A 24,778-nucleotide genomic window follows, 5' to 3' on the forward strand; every position below is an offset into this window, starting at 1 on the left:
CTTTTGAATTTCATTTCTTGTTTGGCCAGCATGGAGAGCTGATCAGCACAGGTGACCATGCAGAGCTCATCAGCACAGGTGACCATGGAGTCCCAGAATCGCAAAAGAGCTCCAGCATGGACTGAACGGGAGGTACTGGATCTGATTGCTGTATGGGGAGAAGGTTTCAGAGTAACAGCCGTGTTAGTCTGTATTCGCAAAAAGAAAAGGAGTACTTGTGGCACCTTAGAGACTAACCAATTTATTTGAGCATGAGCTTTCGTGAGCTACAGCTCACTTCATCGGATGGGGAGAAGAATCCGTGCAGGCAGAACTCCGTTCCAAAAGACGAAATGCCAATATATTTGCCAAAATCTCCAAGGGCATGATGGACAGAGGCTACAACAGGGACACACAGCTTCCTGGCACAGGGGAAAAGAGCATGCACCCACGTTTGTTGCTATAGAACATTGCTGTTGTGTTGTCCATCAGGACTGATACACACTGTCTCGTTAAGTATGCCCGGAAGGTCTGACATGCTAAGCACACCGCTCTCACCTCTCTGATGTTGATGTGGAGACCAGACACCTTGAGTCCTGTGGTCTCCTAGATGTGCTCCCCTGCCAAGTCTGATGCGTCCGTCACTAGAGAAAGAGATGGTTGTGGACTGACTAAGGGGACCCCTGAGCATACCTCCTGAGGGTTGAGCTACCACAGGAGGGAGTCAAGGACCAGGCAAGGCAGGGTCACTATCCTGTCCATGCTGTCCCAGGCTGGGTGATACACTGACGCGAGCCACGACTGAAGAGGTCAAAGCCTGAGTCTGGTGTGCTGTACCACATAGGTACAGGCAGCCAGGTGTCCCAGAAGCTTCAGGCAGTTTCTTGCTGTGGTGGTGAGAAACTGTCTGAGGCCTCGAATGATGTCGGCCAGGGCCTGAAACCAAGCTTCTGGCAGATATGCCCTGGCTTGGGTCGAGTCCTGTACTGCCCCTATAAACGCTATCCTCTGGACAGGGGACAGAATCGATTTTGCTTCGTTTAGAAGGAGACCCAGGCTGTTGAAGGTGGCTCTGATGAATCTGACATGAGGTTCCACTTGGGTCCTGGAGCAGCCCTTGATCAGCCAGTCGTTGAGGTACGGAAACACCTGTACCTGATGCCTACGCAGGAATGTGGCGATGACTGTCATGCACTTGGTGAAGACTCGAGGTACTGCTGACAGGCCGAATGGAAGGACTGTGAATTGGTAGTGGGTATTGTTCACTACAAACCTGAGATACTTTCTGTGGGGCTGAGTGATTGCAATACGAAAATACGCGTCCTTCCAAGTCGAGGGCAGCATACCAGTCTGCTGGATCCAGTGAGAGGATGAAGGAGGCCAAAGAGACCTTGCGGAACTTGAGTTTCTTCATGAACTTGTTGAGTTATCGCAGATCCAAGATGGGCCTGAGGCCACCTTTGGCTTTCAGTATTAGGAAATACCAGGAATAGAAGCCCTTGCCCTTCTGCTCCTGAGGAACCTCTTCCACTGCCCCTAGCAACAGGAGTGAGTGCACAACCTGTATAAGGAGTTGCTCATGAGAGGGGTCCCTGAAGAGGGATGGGGAAGGGGGCTGGAAGGGCAGGAGGGCACAGAATTGGATGGAATAATTGATTGAATTGAAAAATCTGAAATAAAATGGGACTATGCTCGGTAGAAAGAGATAGTTGGGACGAAAAGGTAAGGCAGGGTGGATCCAGATCTTGCTCTGGTACGTTGTCCTTGACTGCACCATCAAAAGGCCAGTTTCCCCTGAACATTGCTTGGATTGTCCCAAGCCCTGGCCAGAGGGTTAACATGACCTTCTCCTGCCACTCCGATTTCTCCTTCTGGAGCCATCTTGGTGGTTCTGATAATCGAACCACTGAGGAGGCTGCTGACAGAAGTGTCTCCTCTGCGTTGAAGGTGTATAGAGGCCCAGGAACCTGAGGGTGGCTCTGGAGTCTTTAAGGCTGTTTAGCCTTTTGTCAGTTTTCTCTGAGAAGAGAATCTCACACTCGAAAGGCAGGTCCTGAAGGTTTGCTGTACCTTGGAGGGGAGGCCAGAATCCTGGACCCATGAGCCCCTTCTCATAGACACTCCTGTGGCCATAACCCTTGTGACCACATCTGCCCTGTCAAGTGCCACCTGAAGGGATGCCCTTGAGATCAGTCTCCCTTCCTCAACCAACGCTGAAAACTCAGCACGGAAGTCCGAGGGGACCAACTCCGTGAATTAAGACTATCTGATGACTATGACCTGCTGGTTGGATATTTGGAGTTGTAATGGAGTAAACCTTTCGTCCGAAGAGATCTAACTTTTTGCGTCCCTGTTCTTGGGGGAAGGGCCTTGGAAGCCTTGCCTCTCCCACTGAGTAGCAGCATCCACCACCAGAAAGTCAGGCTGGGGGTGAGAAAAGAGATGTTTGTAGCCCTTGGAGGGCACAAAGTATCGGCGCTCATTTCGCTTTGCAGTAGGTGGCAGCGAGGCCGGGGTCTGCCACAAGGTCTTATTCATATCCGTAATTGTTTTGATTAATGGCAAGGCGATATGGGAAGCGCCAGAGGGGGCCAGGATGTTGACCATAGGGTCTGCATCGTCTACAACTTCCTCCGCCTTAATGCCCAACCCCTGCAACCCGGCGCAGCAGCTGCTGCAACACCCTGAAGTCTTCCAGAGCTGGGGTTATTGAAGTGCCTGCCAGGGCCCGATCAGGTGAGGAGGGGGAGGAGGCCAGCAGGGGAGGTGGTTGCTCCCTACCATCCCCACCTGAGGGATCTCATGAACCTGGGGGGGACTGCGATAGGCCTGCCTGGTCCCAGTGCTGCGAAAGGCGTGATGGTTGGTACCAGCATTGCGCCCCCACACCAGTGCTGGTGTTGTACCTGACCTCTCCGGTGCCGAAGGTGTGGTTGAGGTGGGCACCGTGGGTCGGTGTCAATGCCGAGGACGGCACCGCAGCTGTCGGCGTTGGTGCCGTTGCTGATTGTCGCAGAACGAATGTCGCGGACGCCACTGATGCTGTTCCCGAGTGGGACTCATGCCTCTGACCCTGGGCTTGATGAAAGGCCCACTGAGTCCAAAAGGTCCACTGAGACAGATTTTGCCAATAAGGGGGCCACTGCATCGGGCATCCTCTGGTGCCAAGAGGTGGATCTTCTTCTCCTACTATAGTTGGAGCAGTATGAGTCAGACTCCGACTCGGAATAGGAGGATCAGGGTGGTGCAGCTCCTCTCAACGTAGAGCGTCAAGAACCAGGGGACTGACCACGCTGCCTTAATGGAGGCGCTGGCATGGAGGGGTGCCGAGGTGATGGGGAACGACATGCCATCATCACCAGCTTTCCCTTAGACTGTCCAGGGTGCCAGGATGGAGTCTGCGGTACCGGCACGTCCTCCTGTCTCGGCCATGAGTCTGAGCAGGTCCTGCGCCACTACAAAAGCCTCTGAGTGGATGGGAGTGGCAGGTGCTCCGATGGGTTCGGTGAGCAAGACAGGCCCGGACTCAACTGCCTCACTTGGGCAGGAGTCAATGTGGCTGGTCCTGGGTCTTGCTGAGGGGGATCTTCCTCTCTGATCTCTTTTTCTTCTGCGCTGGCGACTGGGACCGGTGCTGAAAGCTGGAGTGCCCCTGAGGGGCTCCATGACATTGCCGAGCTTCCTTGCCAGTGTCTTTCTTCAATGCTGGATCTTTCAAGGATGGCACCGGAGTGCTTCACGTCAAAGATGACACGCTGGGAGTGGGATCTCCAGTGCCTGTGTCCAACTGAGGTTGGTGAGATGCCTCCACGAGGAGAATTTTGAGACACTGCTCTATCTCTTTAAGGGTTCTCGGTCAGAATTCCCGACAAATCTTGCAGCGGTCTTTTTGGTGACCCTCACCCAGGCACCGTAAACAAGAGGTGTGGGGGTCATTTTTGGGCATGTGCTTCACGCAGAGCTGGCAAGTCTTAAAGCCCAGGGATTGCAGCATGCCCCGGTAACAAATGGGGGTGAAACAGGGGGAAACCCCCCCACCGCCATAACCGAAATTTATAGAACTACTACTAGACTATACTAACTTACTAAACTGGAAACTAACTATGTATAGCGTAAGTAAAGAACTGCTAAGCTGCTTGCCAAAGTAAGAGCAAGGGGAAGTACCAGCTACTGGCACTGGCGGTAAGAAGGAACTGAGGGGGTGGCGGATCGGCCGGGCTCTCTATTGAGCGCCATGAAGGTGTGACTCCAGGGGGCGCCTAGGCCGACCCACAGATGCTGCTAATGGAAAAATTATCCGGCTATTGTGCACGTGCACGTACACACACCTGACTGAAATTGACACTCGAAGAAGAACTGTAGCTAATGTGTTTCAAGCTGGTCACTTAAAAATTCAGATTCAAAGGATTAGTGACTGATTCTGAAAATAAAGCTAATCTGATATCTTTCTGTCCCCTGAGCAAAGGAAGACAGAAGGCATAAGATTTTGGAAGTGAATCACTGCCTAAATAAGTGATGTAGCATGGAGGGCTTGGATTTTATGGAGCACTAATCCATCTTCCATGGGGAGAAGGGGTTATATAGGTTGGATGGCTTCTACCTCAGTAGGAAGGAGACCAATCTCCTTGTGGATAGGCTGACTAGAGTAGTTAGGAGGGGGCTAAATTAATAGCAACAGGGGAGGGTAAAAAAAAAAAGAGGGAAGATATGAGAACTCAGCACAAAATCGAGATGTTGAGAACAAAATTAACCAAGGAACCAAAGGACATCAAGAAATTCTTTAACTGCCTATACATTAATGCTAGAAGCTTGGGTAACACACAAGAGGAATTAGCATTGCTAATTTATTATAATAAATTTAATCTAGTTGGTATTACTGAAACCTGGTAGAATGAGTCCACAATTGGAATGTTAAAAATCAATGGTTATAACCTATTTATGAAGGATCAAATGGCAAAAGGGGAAGGGGAGTGGCACTTTGTCAAAAATGGCATTACCTGTATAAGTCACTGATAGCTTGGAAGAAAATGTTTTTGAATCATGGATCAGTGTCTTAACAGATAAAGCACAAGATGAGATACTAGTCAGTGTCTGCTACAGACCACCAAATCACACTGGGGAACAAGATAACTGCCTCCTTACGCACCCTCTATAATGTGGGGGTGGGGAGCAAAAAACCAACATAATATTAGGTGATCATGGGGGAATTTCAACTTGAGTGACACACACTGGAGGTCTCATTCTGCCAGTACTAAAGCATCCTTAGAATTTCTAAACATTATAGATGACAATTTTCTAACTAAAAAAATGTTGCAACAAACACAAGGGAATTCTATATCAGATATTGTCCTAACAGATAAAGAGGAACTGATTACAAAACTAAAAGTTAGTGGCAGCTTAGATACAAGTGACAATCACTTGACCACATTTACAATGTGCATGCAAAATAAAGTCCAGACCAGTAATAATATATATATACACACACACACACGGTACTTTTAGTAGATCTACTTTCACAAAGCTGAAAACAATTATGAACCACTTCAACAGAGAAATAATTTAATCAGAAATATGTGATATTTGGGAACCATTTAAGAACACCATACTAGATACTCCAGTGCCACAACTGAGAAAGAAGACTGCTGGTTTTAAAAAAAACAATCCTGGTTTAAAGGGGACGTGAAGGCAGCTGTAAACAATAAATATATAATTAACAGAAGAATGAGGAAGTTAATAATAATTAATATAAATCAGAAGTTAGGAATTTTAGAAAGTTAAGGGAACCCAAGGGATGTACAGAGAACTCTCTGGACACCACAGTTAAGGACAATAATATATGAGGAACAAAAAGAATCTTGACAATAGTATTGGTCAATTACTAGGCGGAAGTGGTAGAATTATCAATAATAATGAAGAAATAGCAGAAGTGTTCAATTAATATTTATTCTTTATTTGGGAAAAAAAGATAGTGTTATCACCATATGATGAGACTGTCTTTCCATTCCACTAGTGTCTTTGGGGGATGTTAAACAGAAGCTACTAAAGTCAGACATTTTTAAATCAGCAAGTTCAGATGACTTGCATCCAAGAGTTTTAAAAGAGCTGATAAAGGAGTGTGCTGGACCATTCATGTTTATTTTCAATAAGTCTTGGAACACTGGGGAAGTTCCAGAAGACTAGAAGAAAGCTAATGTGCCAATTTTTAAAAAAGAGTAAACTGGGTGACGTGGGTAATTATAGGCCTGTGAGCCTGACACTGATCCTGGCAAGATAAAGGAGCAGCTGATATTAGACTTGATTAATAAAGAACTCAAGGAGGGTAATGTAATTAATGCAAAACAACATGGTTTATGGGAAATAGAGCCTGTTAAACTAACTTGATTTTTTTAATGAAATTACACAGTTGGTTGATAAAGATAATAATATACTTAATAATAATAGTTTGATGTAATATACTTAGACTTCTGTAAAGCATTTGACTTGATACCACATGACATTTTGATTTAAAAATTTTATATAGTTCTAGGTTAACATGATGCACATTAAATGGATTAAAAACTGGCTAAGTGATAGGTCTCAAAATGTAATTGTAAATGGGGAATCAACATTGAGCAGGTGTGTTCCCAGCAGGGTCCTGCTGTTCTTCACCCTACCCTATTTAACATTGTGATGGGTGCCTACCCCACAACAGGCCTGAGTAGAGAGAAAGGGCCAATTAAGCCTGCAACAGGCTGCACCTGGGGGAGAGTCAGGGCTGATAAGCTTTTAATTGATGATGAAGTGCAGCTGGGCAATGGTCAGGCTAAGCTGCAATAAAACCAGGAAATGGAGTATAAGAAGGGGGCTGCAGCAGCATAAGAAGGGGGCTGCAGTCATTCTCTGGGCTTAAAGAGGTAAAGGAGGAAACCTGTGGGACAATAAAAGCTCTGGGACCCTGGCTTTGAGAGAAGGGTGGAGAAGGAACCTGATCAAGGCTAAGTAGAAAGCAGCCCAGGGAAACAGCAGTGATGTTTGGGACAGTGCAGCTTTTGGCTGTGGGTTGTAGTGTCCCTGGGCTGGAATCCAGAGTAATGGCTGGGCCCAGGTTTCCATAACCACTGGAGAAATGGCACTGACTGGGCAGTGGTGTTTAAGACTGCCTGAGATGGTTTGTCTGGTAGGACTTTGATACCCCAGAAGGGGAGGATTATAGTGACCTAGCTGCAGGGCCAAGCTCTGAAGAGAGAGCACCCTGAGCAAGGGAGAGGAAATAATCTGACTCCAGAAAGTGTGAGAGTGAGACGATGGGGCAAGAAACTGAAGGCAGGGATGTCAGACTAGTAGTGTGCTAATCCCAAGGCAGCGCCACAGTGGTCAGTAGCAAACTCCAGGCCAAAGCCTTTATCAATGACCTGGCAGAAAACACAAAATCATTGCTGAGGAAGTTTGCAGATGATGCAAGATTTGGGGGTGTGGTAAGCAATGAAGAGGACAGGTTACTGATTCAGAGCAATCTGGATCGCTTGATTAAACTGGATACAAGCAAACAGTATGTATTTTAATATTGCTAAATGTTAATGTACACATCTGAGAACACAGAATATAGCCATACTTACACAAAGGGGGACTCTATTCTGGGAAGTAGTGACTGACACAGATTTGGGGGTCATGGTAGATAAACAGCTGAACATGAACTCCTAGTGTGATGCTGTGGCCAAAAGAGCTAGTACAATCCTAGGATGCATAAACAGGGAAATCTTGAATAGGAGTAGAGAGTTTATTGTATTTCTATGTTTGACACTGGTGCAACTGCTGCTGGAATACTGTGTCCAGTTCTGGTGCCAACAATTCAAGAAGGATGTTGATAAAGTGGAGAGAGTTCTAATCCTTTCATCATTCTTGTGGCTTTTCTCTGAAAACATGCCTTATAACTCGAGTCTATCAATCTATTTAACATAACAAAGAGAAGGCTAGAGGGTGATTTGATTACAGTCTATAAGGATCTACATAGAAAACAAATATTTAATTATGGTCTCCTCTTGATTAAAGAGACAGGAATAACATGATCCAATTGCTGGAAGTTGAAGCTAAACAAATTCAGACTGGAAATAAGGTAAATTTTTAAACAGTGAGAATAATTAACCATTGGATGGATTCTCCCTCATTGACAATTTTCACATCAAGAAGGGGGGCGTTTCCTAAAAGATATGCTCTAGAAATTATGTTGGGTAAGTTCTCTGGCCTGTGCTATTAGGAAGGTAATATTAGATGATTACAATGGTTCCTTCTGGCCTTAGATTATGAATCTATATGTAACTTAATCAAGGCAATAAGCAATTGTCAAAGAGAACCCAGGCCTTTCCTAGTGCCCAGTCTTGATTTCAGTCTGTACCTCTCAATTGAAACAGAAAATAAATGTCCTAACTAGAGCTGGGTAAATAACTAGTTTGGCTCTCTGGCAATTCTGAAAAATAAGATATAAAAGTATGTTTGGGTTGAATGGAACATTTTGGTTCAGGTATTTAAGAAAGGCAAAGGAAATGATTAGATAGATTCACAAAACATCCTTATAACCTTTAGCTCAGTGGTGAGGGTACTCTCATGGGAGGGGAAAAACTCGGGTTCAAATCCCCTGTTGGGAGTAAGAGCTTAAACCCAGATGTGTCCCCCAACTCCCAGGTGAGCACCCTAATCACCAGGCTATAGGGTATTCTGGGTGGGTTGTTTTTTCAATCACTCCCATTGAGGATGTTCCACTTTGTATAAATACTTAGATATTTAGTGGAGTGGGGACTAGAACAGGGGTCGGCAATCTTTGGCACACGGCCTATCAAGTTAATCCATTGGCAGGCCGCAAGACATTTTGTTTATGTTGACCATCTGCAGGCATGGCCGCCTGCAGCTCCCAGTGGCCGTGGTTTGCCGTTCCTGGTCAATGGGAGCTGTAGGAAGCGGTGCGGGCCGCAGGGATGTGCTGGCTGCCACTGCTTCCTGCAGCTCCTATTGGCTGGAAGCGGTGAACTGCAGCCATTGGGAGCTGTGGGATTCCTATCTGCGGATGGTCAGCAAAAACAAAATGTCTCGCAGTCCACCAGCGGATAACCCTGATGGGCCATGTGCTGAAGGTTGCTGACCCCAGACTAGAACTTGGGTGGTGATTGGAGCACTCACTGAAGTGGGGGGAGAAGAGACCTGGGTTCAAATCCCTGCTCCAGTGCAGGGACTCAAACCTAGGCTTCCCAAGAGGAGTGCCCTAACCACTGTGCTAAAGGTTACTCAGGGAGGGGTGGTGACAGGACTACTTAGAGCTTTGTAGGGGCCTGGGGAAAAATCTGAAAGTGAGGGTCACCCCCTTCTAAGCGTGAAAAAACCCCTGAGGGGAGGCCTCAGGGTGGGGTGGAGGGTCGGAGAGTGAGTCTGCCCTGCATTCACCATGCAGCAATGGCTCCTGTCCCACAGGGACAAGACTGGCTCCCCACACTGGGCACTGAGGCCTGGCACACAGGGTCACAAGCACCCCTGAAGTTTAGCACTGACTGGCACTGCAACTCTGTGCACCAGATTGCAACACCACACACTCAAAGGGCTTGAGAACCTTCAGGAATAAAGGACTAGGACAAACTGCTCCTTTTGCCCCCTGGACCGTTGGGGGGGCACCACCTCCTCCACCAATTATTTTTGTACTTAAATTCCTTTGTGAGTCTAGCCCAGAAAATCAAAACAAGCTGTTTCATTAATGTCAAAATAGTTCATTTTAACAATTTTAAAAATTTCTTTTGGTCAAAATAACTACTGAAATCAACACCAATTCACAAAATGCTTCAGTCAACCCGAATCTGCATTTTCTTGGTAGAAAAAGAAAATGTAGCCAAAAATTTTGCCAAGCTCAAGTCCTCACTTTATTTTGACATCTATGCAGCATCGGGAAACCTCTAGTTTGTGGCCTTTAGCATTGTCATTCTTTTGCATATCTGTAAGAGCTTTTTGAAATAAGATCTATTCTAACCTAATTGCCTTCTATGATGAGATAACTGGCCCTGTGGATGAGGGGAAAGCAGTGGATATGCTATTCCTTGACTTTAGCAAAAGCTTTTGGTACGGTCTCCCACAGTATTCTTACCCACGAGTTAAAGAAGTATGGGCTGGATGAATGGACTATAAGGTGGATAGAAAGCTGGCTAGCTCATTGGGCTCAACAGGTAGTGATCAATGGCTCCATGTCTAGTGAGCAGCTGGTATCCAGCGGAGTGCCCCAAAGGTTAGTCCTGGGGCCAGTTGTGTTCAGTATCTTCACTAATGATCTAGAGGATGGCATGGATTGTACCCTCAGCAAGTTTGCAGATGACACTAAACTGGGAGGAGTGGTAGATGCTCTGGAGGGTAGGGATAGGGTACAAAGGGACCTAGACAAATTAGAGGATTGGGCCAAAAGAAATCTGATGAGGTTCAACAAGGACAAGTGCAGAGTCCTGCACTTAGGAAGGAAGAATCCCATGCACCGCTACAGGCTGGAGACCAACTGGCTAGACCAGCAGTTCTTCAGAAAAGGACCTAGGGGTTACAGTGGACGAGAAGCTAGATTATGAGTCAACAGTGTGCCCTTGTTGCCAAGAAGGCTAACAGCATTTTGGGCGGTATAAGTAGGAGCATTGCCAGCAGATCGAGGGACATGATCGTTCCCCTCTATTTGGCATTGGTGAGGCCTCATCTGGAGTACTGCGTCCAGTTTTGGGCCCCACGCTACAAGAAGGATGTGGAAAAATTGGAGAGAGTCCAGCGGAGGACAACAAAAATGATTAGGGGGCTGGAGCATGTGATTTATGAGGAGAGGCTGAGGGAACTGGGATTATTTAGTCTGCAGAAGAGAAGAACGAGGGGGGATTTGATAGCTGCTTTCACCTACCTGAACGGGGGTTCCAAAGAGGATGGATCTAGACTGTTCTCAGTGGTAGCAGATGACAGAACAAGGAGTAATGGTCTCAAGTTGCAATGGGGGAGGTTTAGGTTGGATATTAGGAAAAACTTTTTCACTAGGAGGGTGGTGAATCACTGGAATGGGTTACCTAGGAAGGTGGTGGAATCTCCTTCCCTGGAGGTTTTTAAGGTCAGGCTTGACAAAGCCCTGGCTGGGATGATTTAGTTGGGATTGGTACTGCTTTGAGTAGGGGGTTGGACTAGATGACCTCCTGAGGTCCCTTCCAACCCTGATATTCTCTGTAGCTTTCTATACTGCACTCATCACCATAGTATCTGAGTGCCTTAACAGATTGGATTTCAGGGTTCCTGCTTCTGATGTACTTAAACAAAAAATTTTGCTGTTAGTTTGTGGCTTTTGCAAGTAGCTCTTCAAATTTTTTGGCCTACCTAATTATACTTTACTTGCCAGAATTTATGCTCCTTTTTATCTTTCTCCGTAGGATTTGACTTCCAAGTTTAAAAATATATTTTGCCTTTAACCGCCTCTTTTACTTTGTTTAGTCGTGGTTACATTTTTTTTTTGGCCCTCTTCCTGTAGTGTGGGTTTTTTTATTTATTTTTTTATTTGGGTATACATTTAGTTTGAGCCTCTATTATGGTGGTTTTTAAAAGATTTCCATGCAGCTTGTGAGCATTTCACACTACTGACAGTTTCTTTTAATTTCTATTTATCTAGCCTTCTCATTTTTATACAGTTCCCCCTTTTGAAGTTAACTGCTACTCTGTTGGGTTTCTTTGGTATTTCCCCCCTGCAAGGATGTTAAATTTATATGAAACAGCCCTGTGAAGAATGGCACACTCCTATAGATTAATTGTCTGCAGGCTGCACATCTGAAGGGATAAGTCACTCTTTTACATCTCTGGCATGAATTAGTCACAACCGTTTCCCAAAAGTGACTGGATGCTAGTGAACAAGTAAATGCCAGATATACTGTAAGCTGCCCAAAGAGTGCTTAGCTGGAACTTTACTTTGGTTATTAGCCTTTAACAGAAAGTCAGTAATTGGTAGCATCTTGTCCAAATGACAGTAATAACTGGCTAAAACCAATCTGAGATACTAATTCAGTAAGACATGAAGTACTTGATTAGGTGCTTTACTGAATAGGAATGGACTTGAGTATACGCTAAAGTGCTTTGTTGAATTGCAGCCTGAGAGAGTCCTGAGATGGCATAAAGAATATAAGGAACAGTTTATCAATAGGGTGGATATTGTTTGCCTTTTCCTAGTCCCTAATAAATTCACTTTTACTTACTACATAGATTGTCCACACAGGTGTCCTCTTTTGAGCACTGACTACATGATGCTCCTGCTTTATAAGGTTTTCTTGGGTAATTGCCGCTACAAAGGCAGAAGAAAATTCTGTTAGATGAATTTCACTGTGTACAATTTTAACAAGATCCTACATTTAAGGTATTAAACACATTCAGGGCCGGCCTTAAGGAAAATGGCACCCTGGGCGAACTTGCATTTTGGTGCCCATGGGCATGGTGCCCCCCATTGCCCCTGGTCCCCCATGGGCTCCCCACCCTCCCTTCCCCTAACCCCTGCACTGTGCCACCTTCAACCCTAATCCCTGCTCTCCCCTCCCATGCCCCCTAATCCCTGCACCCCTTCGCTCCTATCCTGTGCCCCTAACCCCTGCACTATGCCTCCTTCACTTCTCCCTTCTGAGCCCCCTACCCTGCATCCCCCTCCTGCACCCACGTGGGGAAACTGCCCCACGTGGATGCACAAAACAGCTGGCATTGCTGCTCACTCCTCCACTGGACTGCTGCTCCTCCGCCCCATGCACCCCCCGGGGCTGCCTAGGGAGAGGGCAGGAGAGTAGCAGCTGCTGATGCCTCAGCACAGCCCAGGTGGGGAAGTGACCTGAATGCAGGGAGCCCTGGTGTTGTGTGTGTTGAGGGGAGTGTGTGTGTGCCTAAGTATATGAGTGTGCTGTCTCTTTAAAAAAGCATTCAAGGTCAAGATCCTGAAGGCTTGTGTTCAGATACAAGCAGCGGCCAGCAGCTCTAAACCCAGAGAGGCAGCAGCAGGGACGCAGATTCCCCCTGTTCTGTCACTCCAGCTCAGTGAAAATTGGGTGCACAGGTGTGTGGGGGGAGGAGGGGAACACCCTGACATCAGCCCCCGCCACCCCACAGCAGACAGGCAGACATTCCCAGTCTGGAGTGGCCAGGGAGGCAGGGACAGCAGCAGCTTCGCAGGTGGAGGAGGGGAATCCCTGCTCCGGAGGAGTCAGCTGGCTCAGAGGGCTGGTTGTCCAACTGCCCCCTGCAGCGCAGGTCTCTGCAGGAGTCAGCTGGCTCTGGCAGGTCAGGTGGAAATCCAAACCCTGTGCACAGCATCCTCTTCAGTGCTGGGTTTACAATAGCGCCAATGGTGCCATGGAGCCAGGTCCATGCTCAGAAGGGGCCCTAGCCTGCTCTGCTTGTACTGTGCCCTAAGACCCCACCAGCCCACTGGCTCCCCCCACCACCACCACTTGCTCCTCTCGGCCAGCCCACAGCCCAGCTGAGGGCTCCTCTCTGCTTCCTGGCCAGACCCCAGTGCACCTCCAGTTCCAGGCAGTCTCTGCTTCTCACCCCCTGTGGGGCCCTGCCTGCCTCCCTGGAGCTGAGCTGCCTGGGTCTGGTGCAGAAGTCTGGCCAGTTGTGGGGAGAGAGTGTCGGGGGCTTGGCTGGGTTCCTCCAGGCAAGTGGCTCCTGAGGGAGCCCAGATCGTGCTACTCCCGAGGGGCTGGAGCGATGACCACCCCTGGTTGTGCTGCCGGCTCAGCCTGGCAGACAGCCGCCTCCCAGCAGGGCGGGTGAGTGCGGCCAGGAGGCAAGGCATGGGGGAGTGGGTCTTAGTGGGGCCTGGGGGCATACTGGCCTGTGAGAGGGCCTGGAAGATCTGTGTGTGTGTTGGGGCATTAGGGAGTGGGGGTTCTGTGTGGGGTGCTGGGCAGTTGTGGTGGGGCTGTGGGCAGAGAGATGCTGGCCTCTTTCTGCCCCATCCCACACCCTCTCCCGAGTGCCCCCCTGCCTTCACTCTGACTCTTCCTGTCCCTGCTCCTCCCCCATCCACTCCCCCCAGTGCCTCCTGCCCACTGCTGATCAGTAGTGCATGGGAGGTGTTTGGCGGGGTTGCCGGTGGGTGCTCAGTGCACACTATTTTTTTTTTCCTGTGGGTGTTCCAGCTCTGGAGCCCCCACAGAGTTGGCACCTATGGGCTATGGGGGGGGGGCCTGTGTGGCATGGCATGGGCCTGGCCCCAGCCTCAAGGGGAAGGGGCATGCCGGCAGCACAAGGCCAGGTGGGGCACTGTGCGTCTGGATACTGCCAGTTTGTAAACAGTGCCCTCGCACTGGGTTGGGCAGAGTGGGGTCATCCCTGCCGTGCCACATGTCATTGCCCCTGGCTGGCCCCTCGCTCTGGGGACTGACGTCCTCACACCACGCTCCATTGCTCCCATGGGGGCCCACAAATATGTTTGACGCTGGGCCCACAAAAGGTTAATCCGGCCCTGGCCCTCTTTGGCGGGCTGCCCTGGGCAGGGGTCTGGACAGCCAAAGGCCAGCTCTGAATACATTAATATAAACTTCTCAGCATATTTTAACAACTGGTAAAACCTCGTGGGAAAACAAACATTCTTGAAACCGTTCCTTGTGTTCACTGTTCTCCTTCCTCTATTAAAGACAACTGCATTAAAATGCTACCTTTTTCCAAATACAAAAAGCTAATGATTTATAAATCAAACCCTGCATAAGTGTACAAATGTCTTTAAAATGAATATCTAGCAGTAGAGTTTGGCTGCAACTAAGGTAAATATAATTGCGAGTTTTCTGTAGGCAGAAAACTCAATACACTCCCAAGATCTCTTTCAGCAAAGAGATTTGCATGCTCTTTACAACTGATTTAAATTCCTGAGATAAAGCTTTGATTCACAAAATATTTAAGAACTTGCTTAACTTGATGCATGTGAGTAATCCTACTGCAGTCAATGGGACTTAAAATTAGAATATGCTTAACTGCCTTGCTTAATTGGGACCAAAGTGCTTAATAAAAAAAGACCAAACCAACAGCTCTGACTTCTCTCAGATCAGTGCAGGCTGAGTTGAAAATTAGGATATCATCCTAACTCTTGATGAAAGATTTATATGAAGGCTGTTTAACTGAAGTATGCTGGATCTGATAAATTCATCTGCCTGTAAGATTAATGCCTGAATATCACTCTGGAAGGCAAAGTGGAAGTAATTTCATACAAAGCAGATACCCCTATAAGTCAAGTGGTGAAATGGAGAGGAAAACTCAGATGGTAAAAATCTAATGTATTATGAAAGCTTGTCACAAATAAAAAAAACCTCTGAAAGCAACATCCTTCTAGAATAAGGGTAAACTTAAACTCAAATTTGATTGCAAAATGATTTGTTGGGGGATACCAATGAAATACATCCACACACCTTCCTATTAATGGAATAATTTCAGGCTAATTTCCTAGTCTTTTATTTTAAAGATCTAATGTGTAGAATCCCTATGTAAAACCCAGGTCCAACATGCCTTCAAATTTCTGATTTAGTAGGACCCTCTCTCCCCCTTCATATTCTTTGGCAGCCAGTAGGCCATTTCACAGTTATGCTTCTCAAGCTCTTTCAGTCTAGTGACATGTTGGCTAGATTATTTTCTAGTGAAAATAAAGCAGCAACATCCTGAACTGTAATATTTGTGCCCCTTGCTGCTTGTAGATGTTCTTCCCCACTGCCTCCAGTGGTTGGAAACCTAGAGTCTCAGACACTTCCACACAACTGGAGGTGAAATATTATCTTTGTTTTCCAGTTGTATACCTTTATATATTCTGGGACAAAAGAAACAAACTGCATAAAAATATCTTCCTTCCCAGATACACTGTAAAGACAGGAACATTGGCTAAATGAAAGCATTTGCACTTTTAAAATTCACCAGAGAGGTTTTTACATGTGGATAATTGGTGAGTCCCGAATTACTGCTGTTTGGTCAGAGACTGCGCTTGAGGTGTCCGTCCTTCTGTCTGCTAAAAATTAAAAATAAAACAAAACTGTGGCACCTCTGGGTGCAGATATGGAAACTATTAGGACACAACTCCTAGCATTATGCTGTTGGGAAATCTTTTGGGGCCAGATACTTGCTTGTTTTCAGTTCAATGACGGTCGTAACCCTTCCAATCTCTCAGGATCCAAGTGCCTCCCTTCTTGTCCTCTCCCCTTTTGCAGACACCTTTCCTTCTTAGAGTTCTATAGCTAGGCCCAGGAGTTCAATAGCTTCACATTCTTTAATGAAAATGTTTCCCTTGGTTAGATTACTTCTGGTCACAGAAAATGGGAAATTGCCCAGCAATTTTTTTAAATGATCCAATTTTACCCTAGTGTAACTTATGTGACAGGGTCAGGCCAGATGGCTATAGGAGAGTAATTTTTTTTTTTTTTTAAGCAAAAAAGGTTTTTTTTAATTTGCATAACACACTTACAAAACAACAGCATATGCAATGTGTAACACAGCAACCAATCACAATTGTTTTCTCATTAGCTTCAGGGGAGGGAAGTGTTCAAGCTTGCCTGGGCCCAGAGTGGGGGGCTTCCTCGACTCCCGTGATCTTCCACCCTTCCAAGTTACCTGGTGGTCCAGAGCGAGGGGCCTTCGACTATCAAGGTCTGCCACCCCCTCGAGTTACCTGGCGCCACGCCCGAGTGTCACCAACAATTCCCTCCTCTGAAAGCACCCAACAAAAGGGGCAGGCTGTGGGGCGGACAACCCGGCGGGGGGCACGTGCACCCACGTGTGAAAGGACCCCTCTAAGGTGGTGGTGTCCGCAGCAGCAATGGCTGGGGCTGGAGTCCCTTACTCTCTCCCCCAATCAAAGGATCAAAACAAAGGGAGCCGGACGGGGACACCGAGCAGAGAGCCTCGGACGGTGCCCACCGCTCCTCAAAAGCATCAAGGGAGTCAGTGGACGCCGCCCAGAGGAACTCCGCCCAGATACGTGAACGGACCGAGGATCGGAAAACAGCCCCACAGTCACAGGAAACTCCATCGGCCAACCTCCTCTCTATGGTTTTATAGATGGCCGTTTTAGCCAGGGCCAGGAGGAGGTTAACTAGGAGATCCTGCGACTTTGTGAGGCCAAAGATGGGAAGTGCATAAATAAAAAGGTGAGGGGAAAAATGCAACCAAAAACATAATAAAAGATTTGTGAGGAGCCGGAACAGGGGCTGCAGCCTGGTGCACTCCAAATATACGTGCGCCAGGGTTTCCCTCACACCACAAAAGGGACAAGTATCTGGGATGGGGTTGAACCGCGCCAAGTACGTGCTCGTGCTCACAGCTCTGTAAAGGAGCCGCCAACTGATGCCCCCGACAGGCCTTGGAACCAAGATGGAATATAGGCTGGCCCACCGGGGCTGCTCACCCTCCAAAGGTGGTAGAAGGTCTCGCCACTTTGTGTCGGGGCGGGACACGGGTGAGGGCATGAAGGGTGTGGAGCACGAGCATGTACAGATGTTTCCTTGGCGCGGTTTGGAAGCATATCGGCTGCAGTTCATGCAGCCGGCTCGCCGTAAAGGAATGAGGGGGTCGATTGGGTCTACGGGGCAGGGGACCAATTAAAAGGTCTGGCGGGCCTGGGGTAGAGGGTGGGCGGGGCGTGCCCTCGAGCAGGACCCGATCAAGGGAAGCTCTAGCAGCGGGCAGCAAAGCGGCCTTCACCTCCTGAAGTACGCGGCAGGGGGTACGAGGTCTGGAGAGCCCCATGAGCCGAGCGAGCGCCAGGGGATCCAGCCAGTCTCCCTGGTCGTAGTCCAGGAGGTCTCCGACTCTCGTGACTTCTGCCAGGATCAAGCTCTGGCGCACCGAGCAGGACTCCGCCATCTGCACACGGAGCTGGGGGTTGTGTAGCAGGGGCTCCACGAGGAGATCTGCCCCCTCGGTGACCGCCACGGACCTGGTGGTTAAAAACCATTTCCAAGTCCAGAGGAGGTCCTGGAAGAAGACCGGCAGCCCGGAGAGGTCTCGCGGAAGACCTCCCGGACAGAGATAAAGAGCTGCCAGTCATATCGGAGCCCTCGGATGCGGCGCAGGATGGCGGGCGCCAGTATGCTCCATGCCAAACTGCCTGCATTATAAAGGAGCCTCTGTAGGGCCTGGAGGCGGAAGACGCAGACCTGAGTGTGTAGACACTTCATCTACCCCTGAAGGAAGGAGAACAGGGCCTGAAGAAGCTCAGTGGTTTGAGCATTGGCCTGCTAAAGCCAGGGTTGTGAGTTCAATCCTTGAGGGGGCCATTTAGGGATCTGGGCCAAAAATTGGGGATTGGTCCTGCTTTGAGCAGGGGGTTGGACTAGATGACCTCCTGAGGTCCCTTCCAACCCTGATATCTATGATTCTAAAAACCTCAACAGGGGCCCAGTGCATTCCCGACCAAAAGAACCCCAGAATCAATGTCCGGAGGTTGGTCAGGAAACCCGGGGCCAGGACCGGGGTGTTGAGCCGGTACCAGAGCTTGGACAGGACTAGTTGATTAAGCACCAGCGCTCTCCCACAAAGGGAGAGACATCGGAGTAGCCCCGTCCATTTCCGGAGCCGCTCTATCACCCCGCCCTCTAAATTTTCCCAGTTCTCCAGCGGAGAGGGATGCGTGGCAGAAAGGTAAATGCTGAGGAAGAACAGCGGACCCTCGCTCCACCAGATGGTCTGAAGCGCGGGTGGGAGGGAGCTCGCCTGCCGCCAGTCTCCTACCGCCAAGCTAGAGCTCTTGACCCAGTTGACCCGGGCGGAGGAGGCTGCCGAATAGATGGCCTGGCAAGCTTCCACCTGTGCCAAGTCGCCCGAGTCCTGGACCACGAGGAGCACGTCATCAGCGTACGCCGACAGGACCAGCCGCAGCTCCGGCTCCTGCAGCACCAACCCTGTCAACCTCCTGCGGAGGAGGCAGAGGAAGGGCTCGATCGCCAGAGCGTACAGCTGGCCCAAGAGGGGGCACCCCTGCCGTACTCCTCGCCCGAAGCTGACCGGTTCGGTCAGGGTCCAGTTGAGCTTAACCAGACACTCTGTGGAGGCGTACAGCACCCGGAGAAAACCACAAACTGGGGTCCAAAGCCAAATGCTCGCAGAGTGTTCAGGAGGTACCCGTGGTCCACCCTATCGAACGCCTTCTCCTGATCTAGGGACAGGAGCGTGAACGACAGACCGTCTCTATGCCCGAGTTCCAAAAGGTCCCGAACCAGAAATAGGTTATCAAAGATACTGCGGGTCCGGGACCGTGTAGGTCTGGTCTGGGTGGATCACGTCCGCCAGCACAGACCCTAGCCGCGGCGAGATTGCTTTCACTACGATTTTGTAGTCCGTGCTGAGGAGTGAGACGGGACGCCAATTTCGTAAATCACGGAGGTCCCCCTTCTTCGGCAGTAAGGCGAGCACAGCTCGCCTGCACGAAAGAGGGAGGACACCGCTCTGCAGAGACTCGGCCCAGACGGTGACTAAGTCGGGCCGAGGACGTCCCAAAACATGCGGTAGAACTCCACGGTCAGCCCGTCCATGCCTGGAGACTTATTGGTGGGCATACAACGGAGGGTTTCCGAGAACTCTGCCAGAGTGAGAGGCAACTCTAGCCAGTCTCGGTCGCTCATGCTGACCGTAGGGAGCTCCTCCCAGAGCACTCTGCAAGCGCCAGGGTCAGTCGGATCCAGAGAGAAAAGACTTGCATAGAAGGCTTGGGCCCTCCTGCATATCTCCACCGGTTCCGTGAGGGGGGTGCTGTCTTCTGCCAGGAGGCAGGTGACGTGTTTCTTGGCCCCCCTCGTTTTCTCCAGGGCACAGAAGAAGCGGGAGCCACGATCCATCTCCCAAAGGAGGCGGATGCGGGATCAAACATAGGCGCCCCAGGCCCAATGGTCCTCGAGGGCACGGAGCTCCTCCCATTTCTCCCAGCACGCTCCGCAGAGGAGCGGGTCCTCGGGGCTGGCGGCCAGACGCTTCTCCAGCTCTAAGACCTCCCATTCCAACTGCTCTATTGCCACATTTCTCCGTCGGCTGGTGCCCCGGGTGTAGTCGCAGCAGAAAAGCCTGGCGCGCACCTTCCCCAGGTCCCACCATCGCCACGCCGAGGGAAAGGCACACAGCTGCCCTCGCCAGGCCAGCCAGAATTCCCGGAAGGACATCACGAAGCCCTCATCCTCCAACAGGCTGTTGTTAAAATGCCAGTAGCCCGGCCCCGGCCTCTCCGCACAGTGGCTAGATGATGGTCAGAAAATGGGGCCAGCCGAATGCTGGAGGAGTGGGCTCATAAGAGATGGAAGCATGATAAATAAATGCGGTCCAACCGGGAGTGGCTCGACCGATGGGCTTCCACCCGGACAAAGGTGAACGTGGAAGTGTCATCCGGGTGGTGGTCGTGCCAGATGTCCACTAGGGAGTGATATTCGACTATCTCCCAGAGGATGTCCGCGGCAGCCGGGCTCCGCTCGGTTCCCGAGCGGTCCTGTTCCTCGAGGGGTGGTATTGAAGTCCCCTCCCAAGACCAGGCACTCGTGAGAATCTAAGGCGCCGAGAAAGGCGGACGCCCGCTGGTAGAATTGCAGCTGCTCCGGGCCCGATGTCGGGCCATAGACGTTAACGAGGTTAACCACGAGCCCCTCCATACGGACCCGGAGATGCAGCAGGCGACCCGGCATGGCTTCGGCGACCCCTAGCACCTCGGGCCGTAGGTCAAGGGAGAACAGGGTCGCCACTCCAGCCTGTCGAACCGTGGCATGGCTAAAGTAGACCCTGTCCCCCCCACTCCAGCCGTCAACTGTCTTCGGCGGTCGGGTCCATATGGGTCTCCTGCAGGAAAACCACAGAGTACCCTCACTCCCGAAGGAAGGAGAGCACCTGGGACCTGCGGAGAGCCATCCTACAACCCCGGGTCTTCCCGTGACACCTCTCGCCATCGCAACGTTGGAGGGGTCCTCACTGGCAGGGACGCTCGCATTTCCCAGCGGGCCACCCAGCAGTCCGTGACCCATCCCGTAGGTGAGTAATTGTTCACGGAAGATGTGGACCCGCCAGTAGGCCGCGGCATCCTGCTTCCCCGTCCCTTTACCTTCCCCCATGAGAGCCCTTGTGGCCCGGAGGATTTGAGAAAAGTTCCCCCATCGCTGGAGAGCAAGCTGTACCTTGTTGCGGGAGCCACGGACATCCTCTAAAAACTTCCGCAGCTCTCCTCGCAGCTCATGGGGGGGTGGGGTTACGGTTTCCCGGTTGTTCCCCCGCGGGGCCCTTGGTGCAGCCCTGTGGTCCACTAAAACGGAAAAGCAGGGTGCGGACCCCCGACGGGGTGCCTGACGGGCTGGAGCTTCTAGGCCTGCATCAAGCTCTGGGAGGATAGGGGACGGTGGAGGGAAAATAGCAGCTCCTAATGGGTCGGGACAGGAGAACACAAATGCTGCTCCCTGGGGGTCATCAGTTGGGAAAGGGAAGGAGACAGCCCTGGGGGCGGCAATGACATTGCAGGAGGTAAATTGGATAGGGGTAGGGGCAGGGGCAGAGGCGAGGTTCTGGGTTTCGGGAGGCAAGCAGCTGGATGGTGGCGCCTCCCGATCAGGCTCAAGGGTTAAGGGGGTGGGGAGGGAGCTCTCAGTGACACTGGGAGCGTGCTCTCTGGTGGATTTAGCGGCCACAGCATCAGGAGGTGGATTATCTTCTGTAGGGCCCCCATCTGGGAAGGAAGTCGACTGCTCTGCACCAACGGGGGGTGCCCCTGGCGACTTGTGCCCCGGCCGTGTGGTGCTAGCTGTCACCTGAGCAGGCTCGGTGGTCATCAGCGGGGTGCCATCAGTGGCCGGGTCGGTGGAGGAGTCCAGGGGCTCCTCGGAGGTGGGAGCGGAAGCAGCAGTTAAGGGGAGGGAGCATGAGGAAAAGAGGGGTGGAATGAGGTCACCCAGATCGACATTTGCTGGCAAAAGGTCGTCCTCCCCCTGGGCGACCAGGGTCAGATCTAAGGCCTCGATCTCCTCGAACATGGAGGAGAGGACACTTTCCGCCGCCCCAGGGTTCTTCCCGCCGGCACCTGCCATGACGGTTGCCTCGGGGTTCACGGGGGCTTCGGGTGGTGTCAAGACAGAAGGGACTTCCTCGAGGGTCTCGGAGGGGAGGGTCTCCCGTGCAGGGGAGACACTACCCTCCGGTGCTGCCACGTCATTCTTGGCTGACATTGGTGGATGGGACGCACTCGTGGGCAAGGCGGAAGGTTCGGCATCGGTGCCCCCCTTCCTGGTCTTCCAGGGGGCCTCCGCCTCGGGTAGATGAGGCAGAGCTCGAGCCTTCCGCTTGCCTCGCTTCCCCTGGACTAGGGCCCAGCCCTCAATGGCATCAGCTGAGGGCTGGTTAGCAGGGGTCGTGTCAGGGCGTAAAGGCGATGGCTCAGGGACTTGGGGGGGGGAAACGGTGGGCAGCATAAGGGAGGGAGGATTCTCCCTGGGGCAGGCTCTCTCCCATGCCTGGTGGTATCTCTGCCACACCCTCCTCTGTAGGGCCCACTAGATTGTCAGCAGAGAGGGCAGGGCTCTCCCGCTCGTCTGGGCGTTGTAGGGGAGGTGCCCCTTGGGCCTGAGCGGGAGTAGCGGTGGTCCGAAGAGGAGGGGGGGCGGGTTCGGGTACCGGGCAGCCAGGGGCGTCGGCCATGACGGGGCCGATGTCCTGTCGGGTCTCGGGGATCCCAGGTGCCCCTCCTTCCCGGGCTAAGGGGCAGTCCCTCCGGACATGCCCCGATGCCCGGCAGAGGTAGCCCGGGCTTCCCCCATGGAAAAGTACACCCGGTAATGGGTCCCCTTGTGGGGGACTAGGAAGGACCCTTCGAGCACCACTCCGTCACGTGCCGCCGACAGCAGTAAAAGTTGCACTTGCCAGCAGAAGGAAAAAATGTGACGGATGGTGGCGTCCTTGCAGCCGAACGGGAGAGGGCTGATAACAGAAACAGGTTTCCCCAGGGTGGAAAGGGCAGGTAGCAGGGCAGCATTGGGGAGAAAAGGAGGGACAGAGGTCGGGACCAGGCGGACGCCCAGGTCCTCTAGCGGCTCTAGGGGGACAAGCACCCCCTCCCCCCCCACCGCCAGGCCCCTCTCCACTGCTTCCTGGGCAGCAGCCTCCGATGCTAAGAAGAAAACGACCTTCCTGTACATTTTGGAGGCCGCCACAATGGCCAAGGGCCCCACCACCCTCGCCAGCGCCTGCACGTAGGTCTCCACGTGGGGCGAGGCGGGCACCAGGGGGCGTTGGACACTGTGCTTCCTTGTCATGGTGGGAAAGGGGCCCCGGCCGCTATTGATGGTGGCGGAGGCGGTGGGTGGGAGAGATGACGAGGCGGCAGGCTGGGGGGGGCTGCCGTCGCCCGGGCATACATCCTGGGGGCTGAGGGAGGGACATCCGCAGAGCTGGTGGAGGGGGCAGCGGGGGAGGATGCCATGGTCGGTGGCGGGGCTGCGGAGGTGGGGGTGGTCCCTGTCATGGAGGGCCTGGTGGTTTTAGCGGGGTCCTTCCCCTTCTTCTTGCCTTGGCCTTTCCCGCCGGCTGGGGAGAGCTTCCCTAGAGTCTGGGGGAGGCGACGGGCATGGCAGCGGCGGAGGTCACCCCGGTGCCCTCCATTGCCGATGCCCCAGCGGTGGCGGTGGCAGGTGATTAACAGGAGTTGGGGTCAGGTAGAAAGGGACAAGCTGTGGGGTGGACAATTCGGGGGGGGGGCACATGAACCACCATACGCTTGTCCAGAGAGTCCTGTTTGGTTGGCTGGTGCTTCTGGCCCACGCGGTGGAATCAGGGCGAGCAGCTGAGTCCAGAGGCAGATGTTGGACAGCCAGCAAAGATGGGGGGGGGGGGTGAAGATCGTAGTGTGGGGGTTGGGAGGACACGGATGGATCGGGGGGGGCAGCTCTGTGCCACACCCCCTGTGTCCCTACAAACACAGTTAAGACACAGCCAAGGCCTCCCCCCACACGAGAGCACAGTTCGAAAGTTATTCAGTCTTAGGCCCCCTCCACAGCGATTTATAGATTCCCCGGGCGGCATTCCTCCGGTGGACGGCTTTTTCTCTGTCTGTTCCGGGCTTTCTTTTTTGCATTCCAGAAATGCCGGAGCAAGTGATAAAAGTCCTTTCGACCGGAGACGGGTCCGCAGACAAACAGCAAGCGGCTGGATCTGGAGGCTGGGTCCTTCCACTCCCCCCCTCTGGGGAAGCAGGCCGGCAGGGGGGGTTTCAGCAGGAGCGGCAGCAGTGCCCGAGGGTGGGTGGGCGGGAGGGGCTAACAGCTGGCCTGCAGCCGGCCAGCACTCTAGCAACAGCAGAGAAAGGGAAAAAAAACAACAACGAAAAGAAAAGGGGGAAAGCCGAAAGCAGGGACAGAAAGCAAGGAAAGCCCAGGCCAGAGGGCAGCAGCAGGAGAGCAGGCTAAGTAGGTCCCTTTTCCCTGGGTAAGGTAACAGGGAAGGTTCTAGAACAAATCAGGAACCTTCTGGAGACAATTAAGACAGGCTGATTAGAACACCTACAGCCAATCAAGAAGCTGCTAGAATCAATTAAGGCAGGCCATCAGGGCACCTGGGTTTTAAAAAGGAGCTTACTTCAGCTTGTGGTGTGCGTGTGAGGAGCTGGGAGCAAGAGGCACTGGGAGCTGAGAGTGAGAACACAGACTGTTGGAGGACTGAGGTGTACAAGCATTATCAGACACCAGGAGGAAGGTCCTATGGTGAGGATAAAGAAGGTGTTGAGAGGAGGCCATGGGAAAGTAGCCCAGGGAGTTGTAGCTGTCGCACAGCTGTTCCAGGAGGCACTCTAGACAGCTGCATTCCACAGGGCCCT

At 51.5% G+C, this 24,778-nt stretch overlaps 1 protein-coding gene across 1 annotated transcript in view; it reads right to left on the minus strand.

Moving 5' to 3' along the window:
- LOC141986687 (glioma pathogenesis-related protein 1-like) overlaps window positions 1–24,778 on the minus strand; it is a 56,665-nt gene that overhangs the window by 2,288 nt on the left and 29,599 nt on the right. Inside the window, exon 4 of the mRNA XM_074951475.1 lies at window positions 12,189–12,274. Coding sequence (XP_074807576.1) covers window positions 12,189–12,274 — 86 coding nt within the window. The remainder of the gene's footprint in view (window positions 1–12,188; window positions 12,275–24,778) is intronic.

This window comes from Natator depressus, chromosome 1 (assembly GCF_965152275.1).
Source record: "Natator depressus isolate rNatDep1 chromosome 1, rNatDep2.hap1, whole genome shotgun sequence".
In the NCBI taxonomy this organism is placed as follows: Eukaryota; Metazoa; Chordata; order Testudines; family Cheloniidae; genus Natator; species Natator depressus.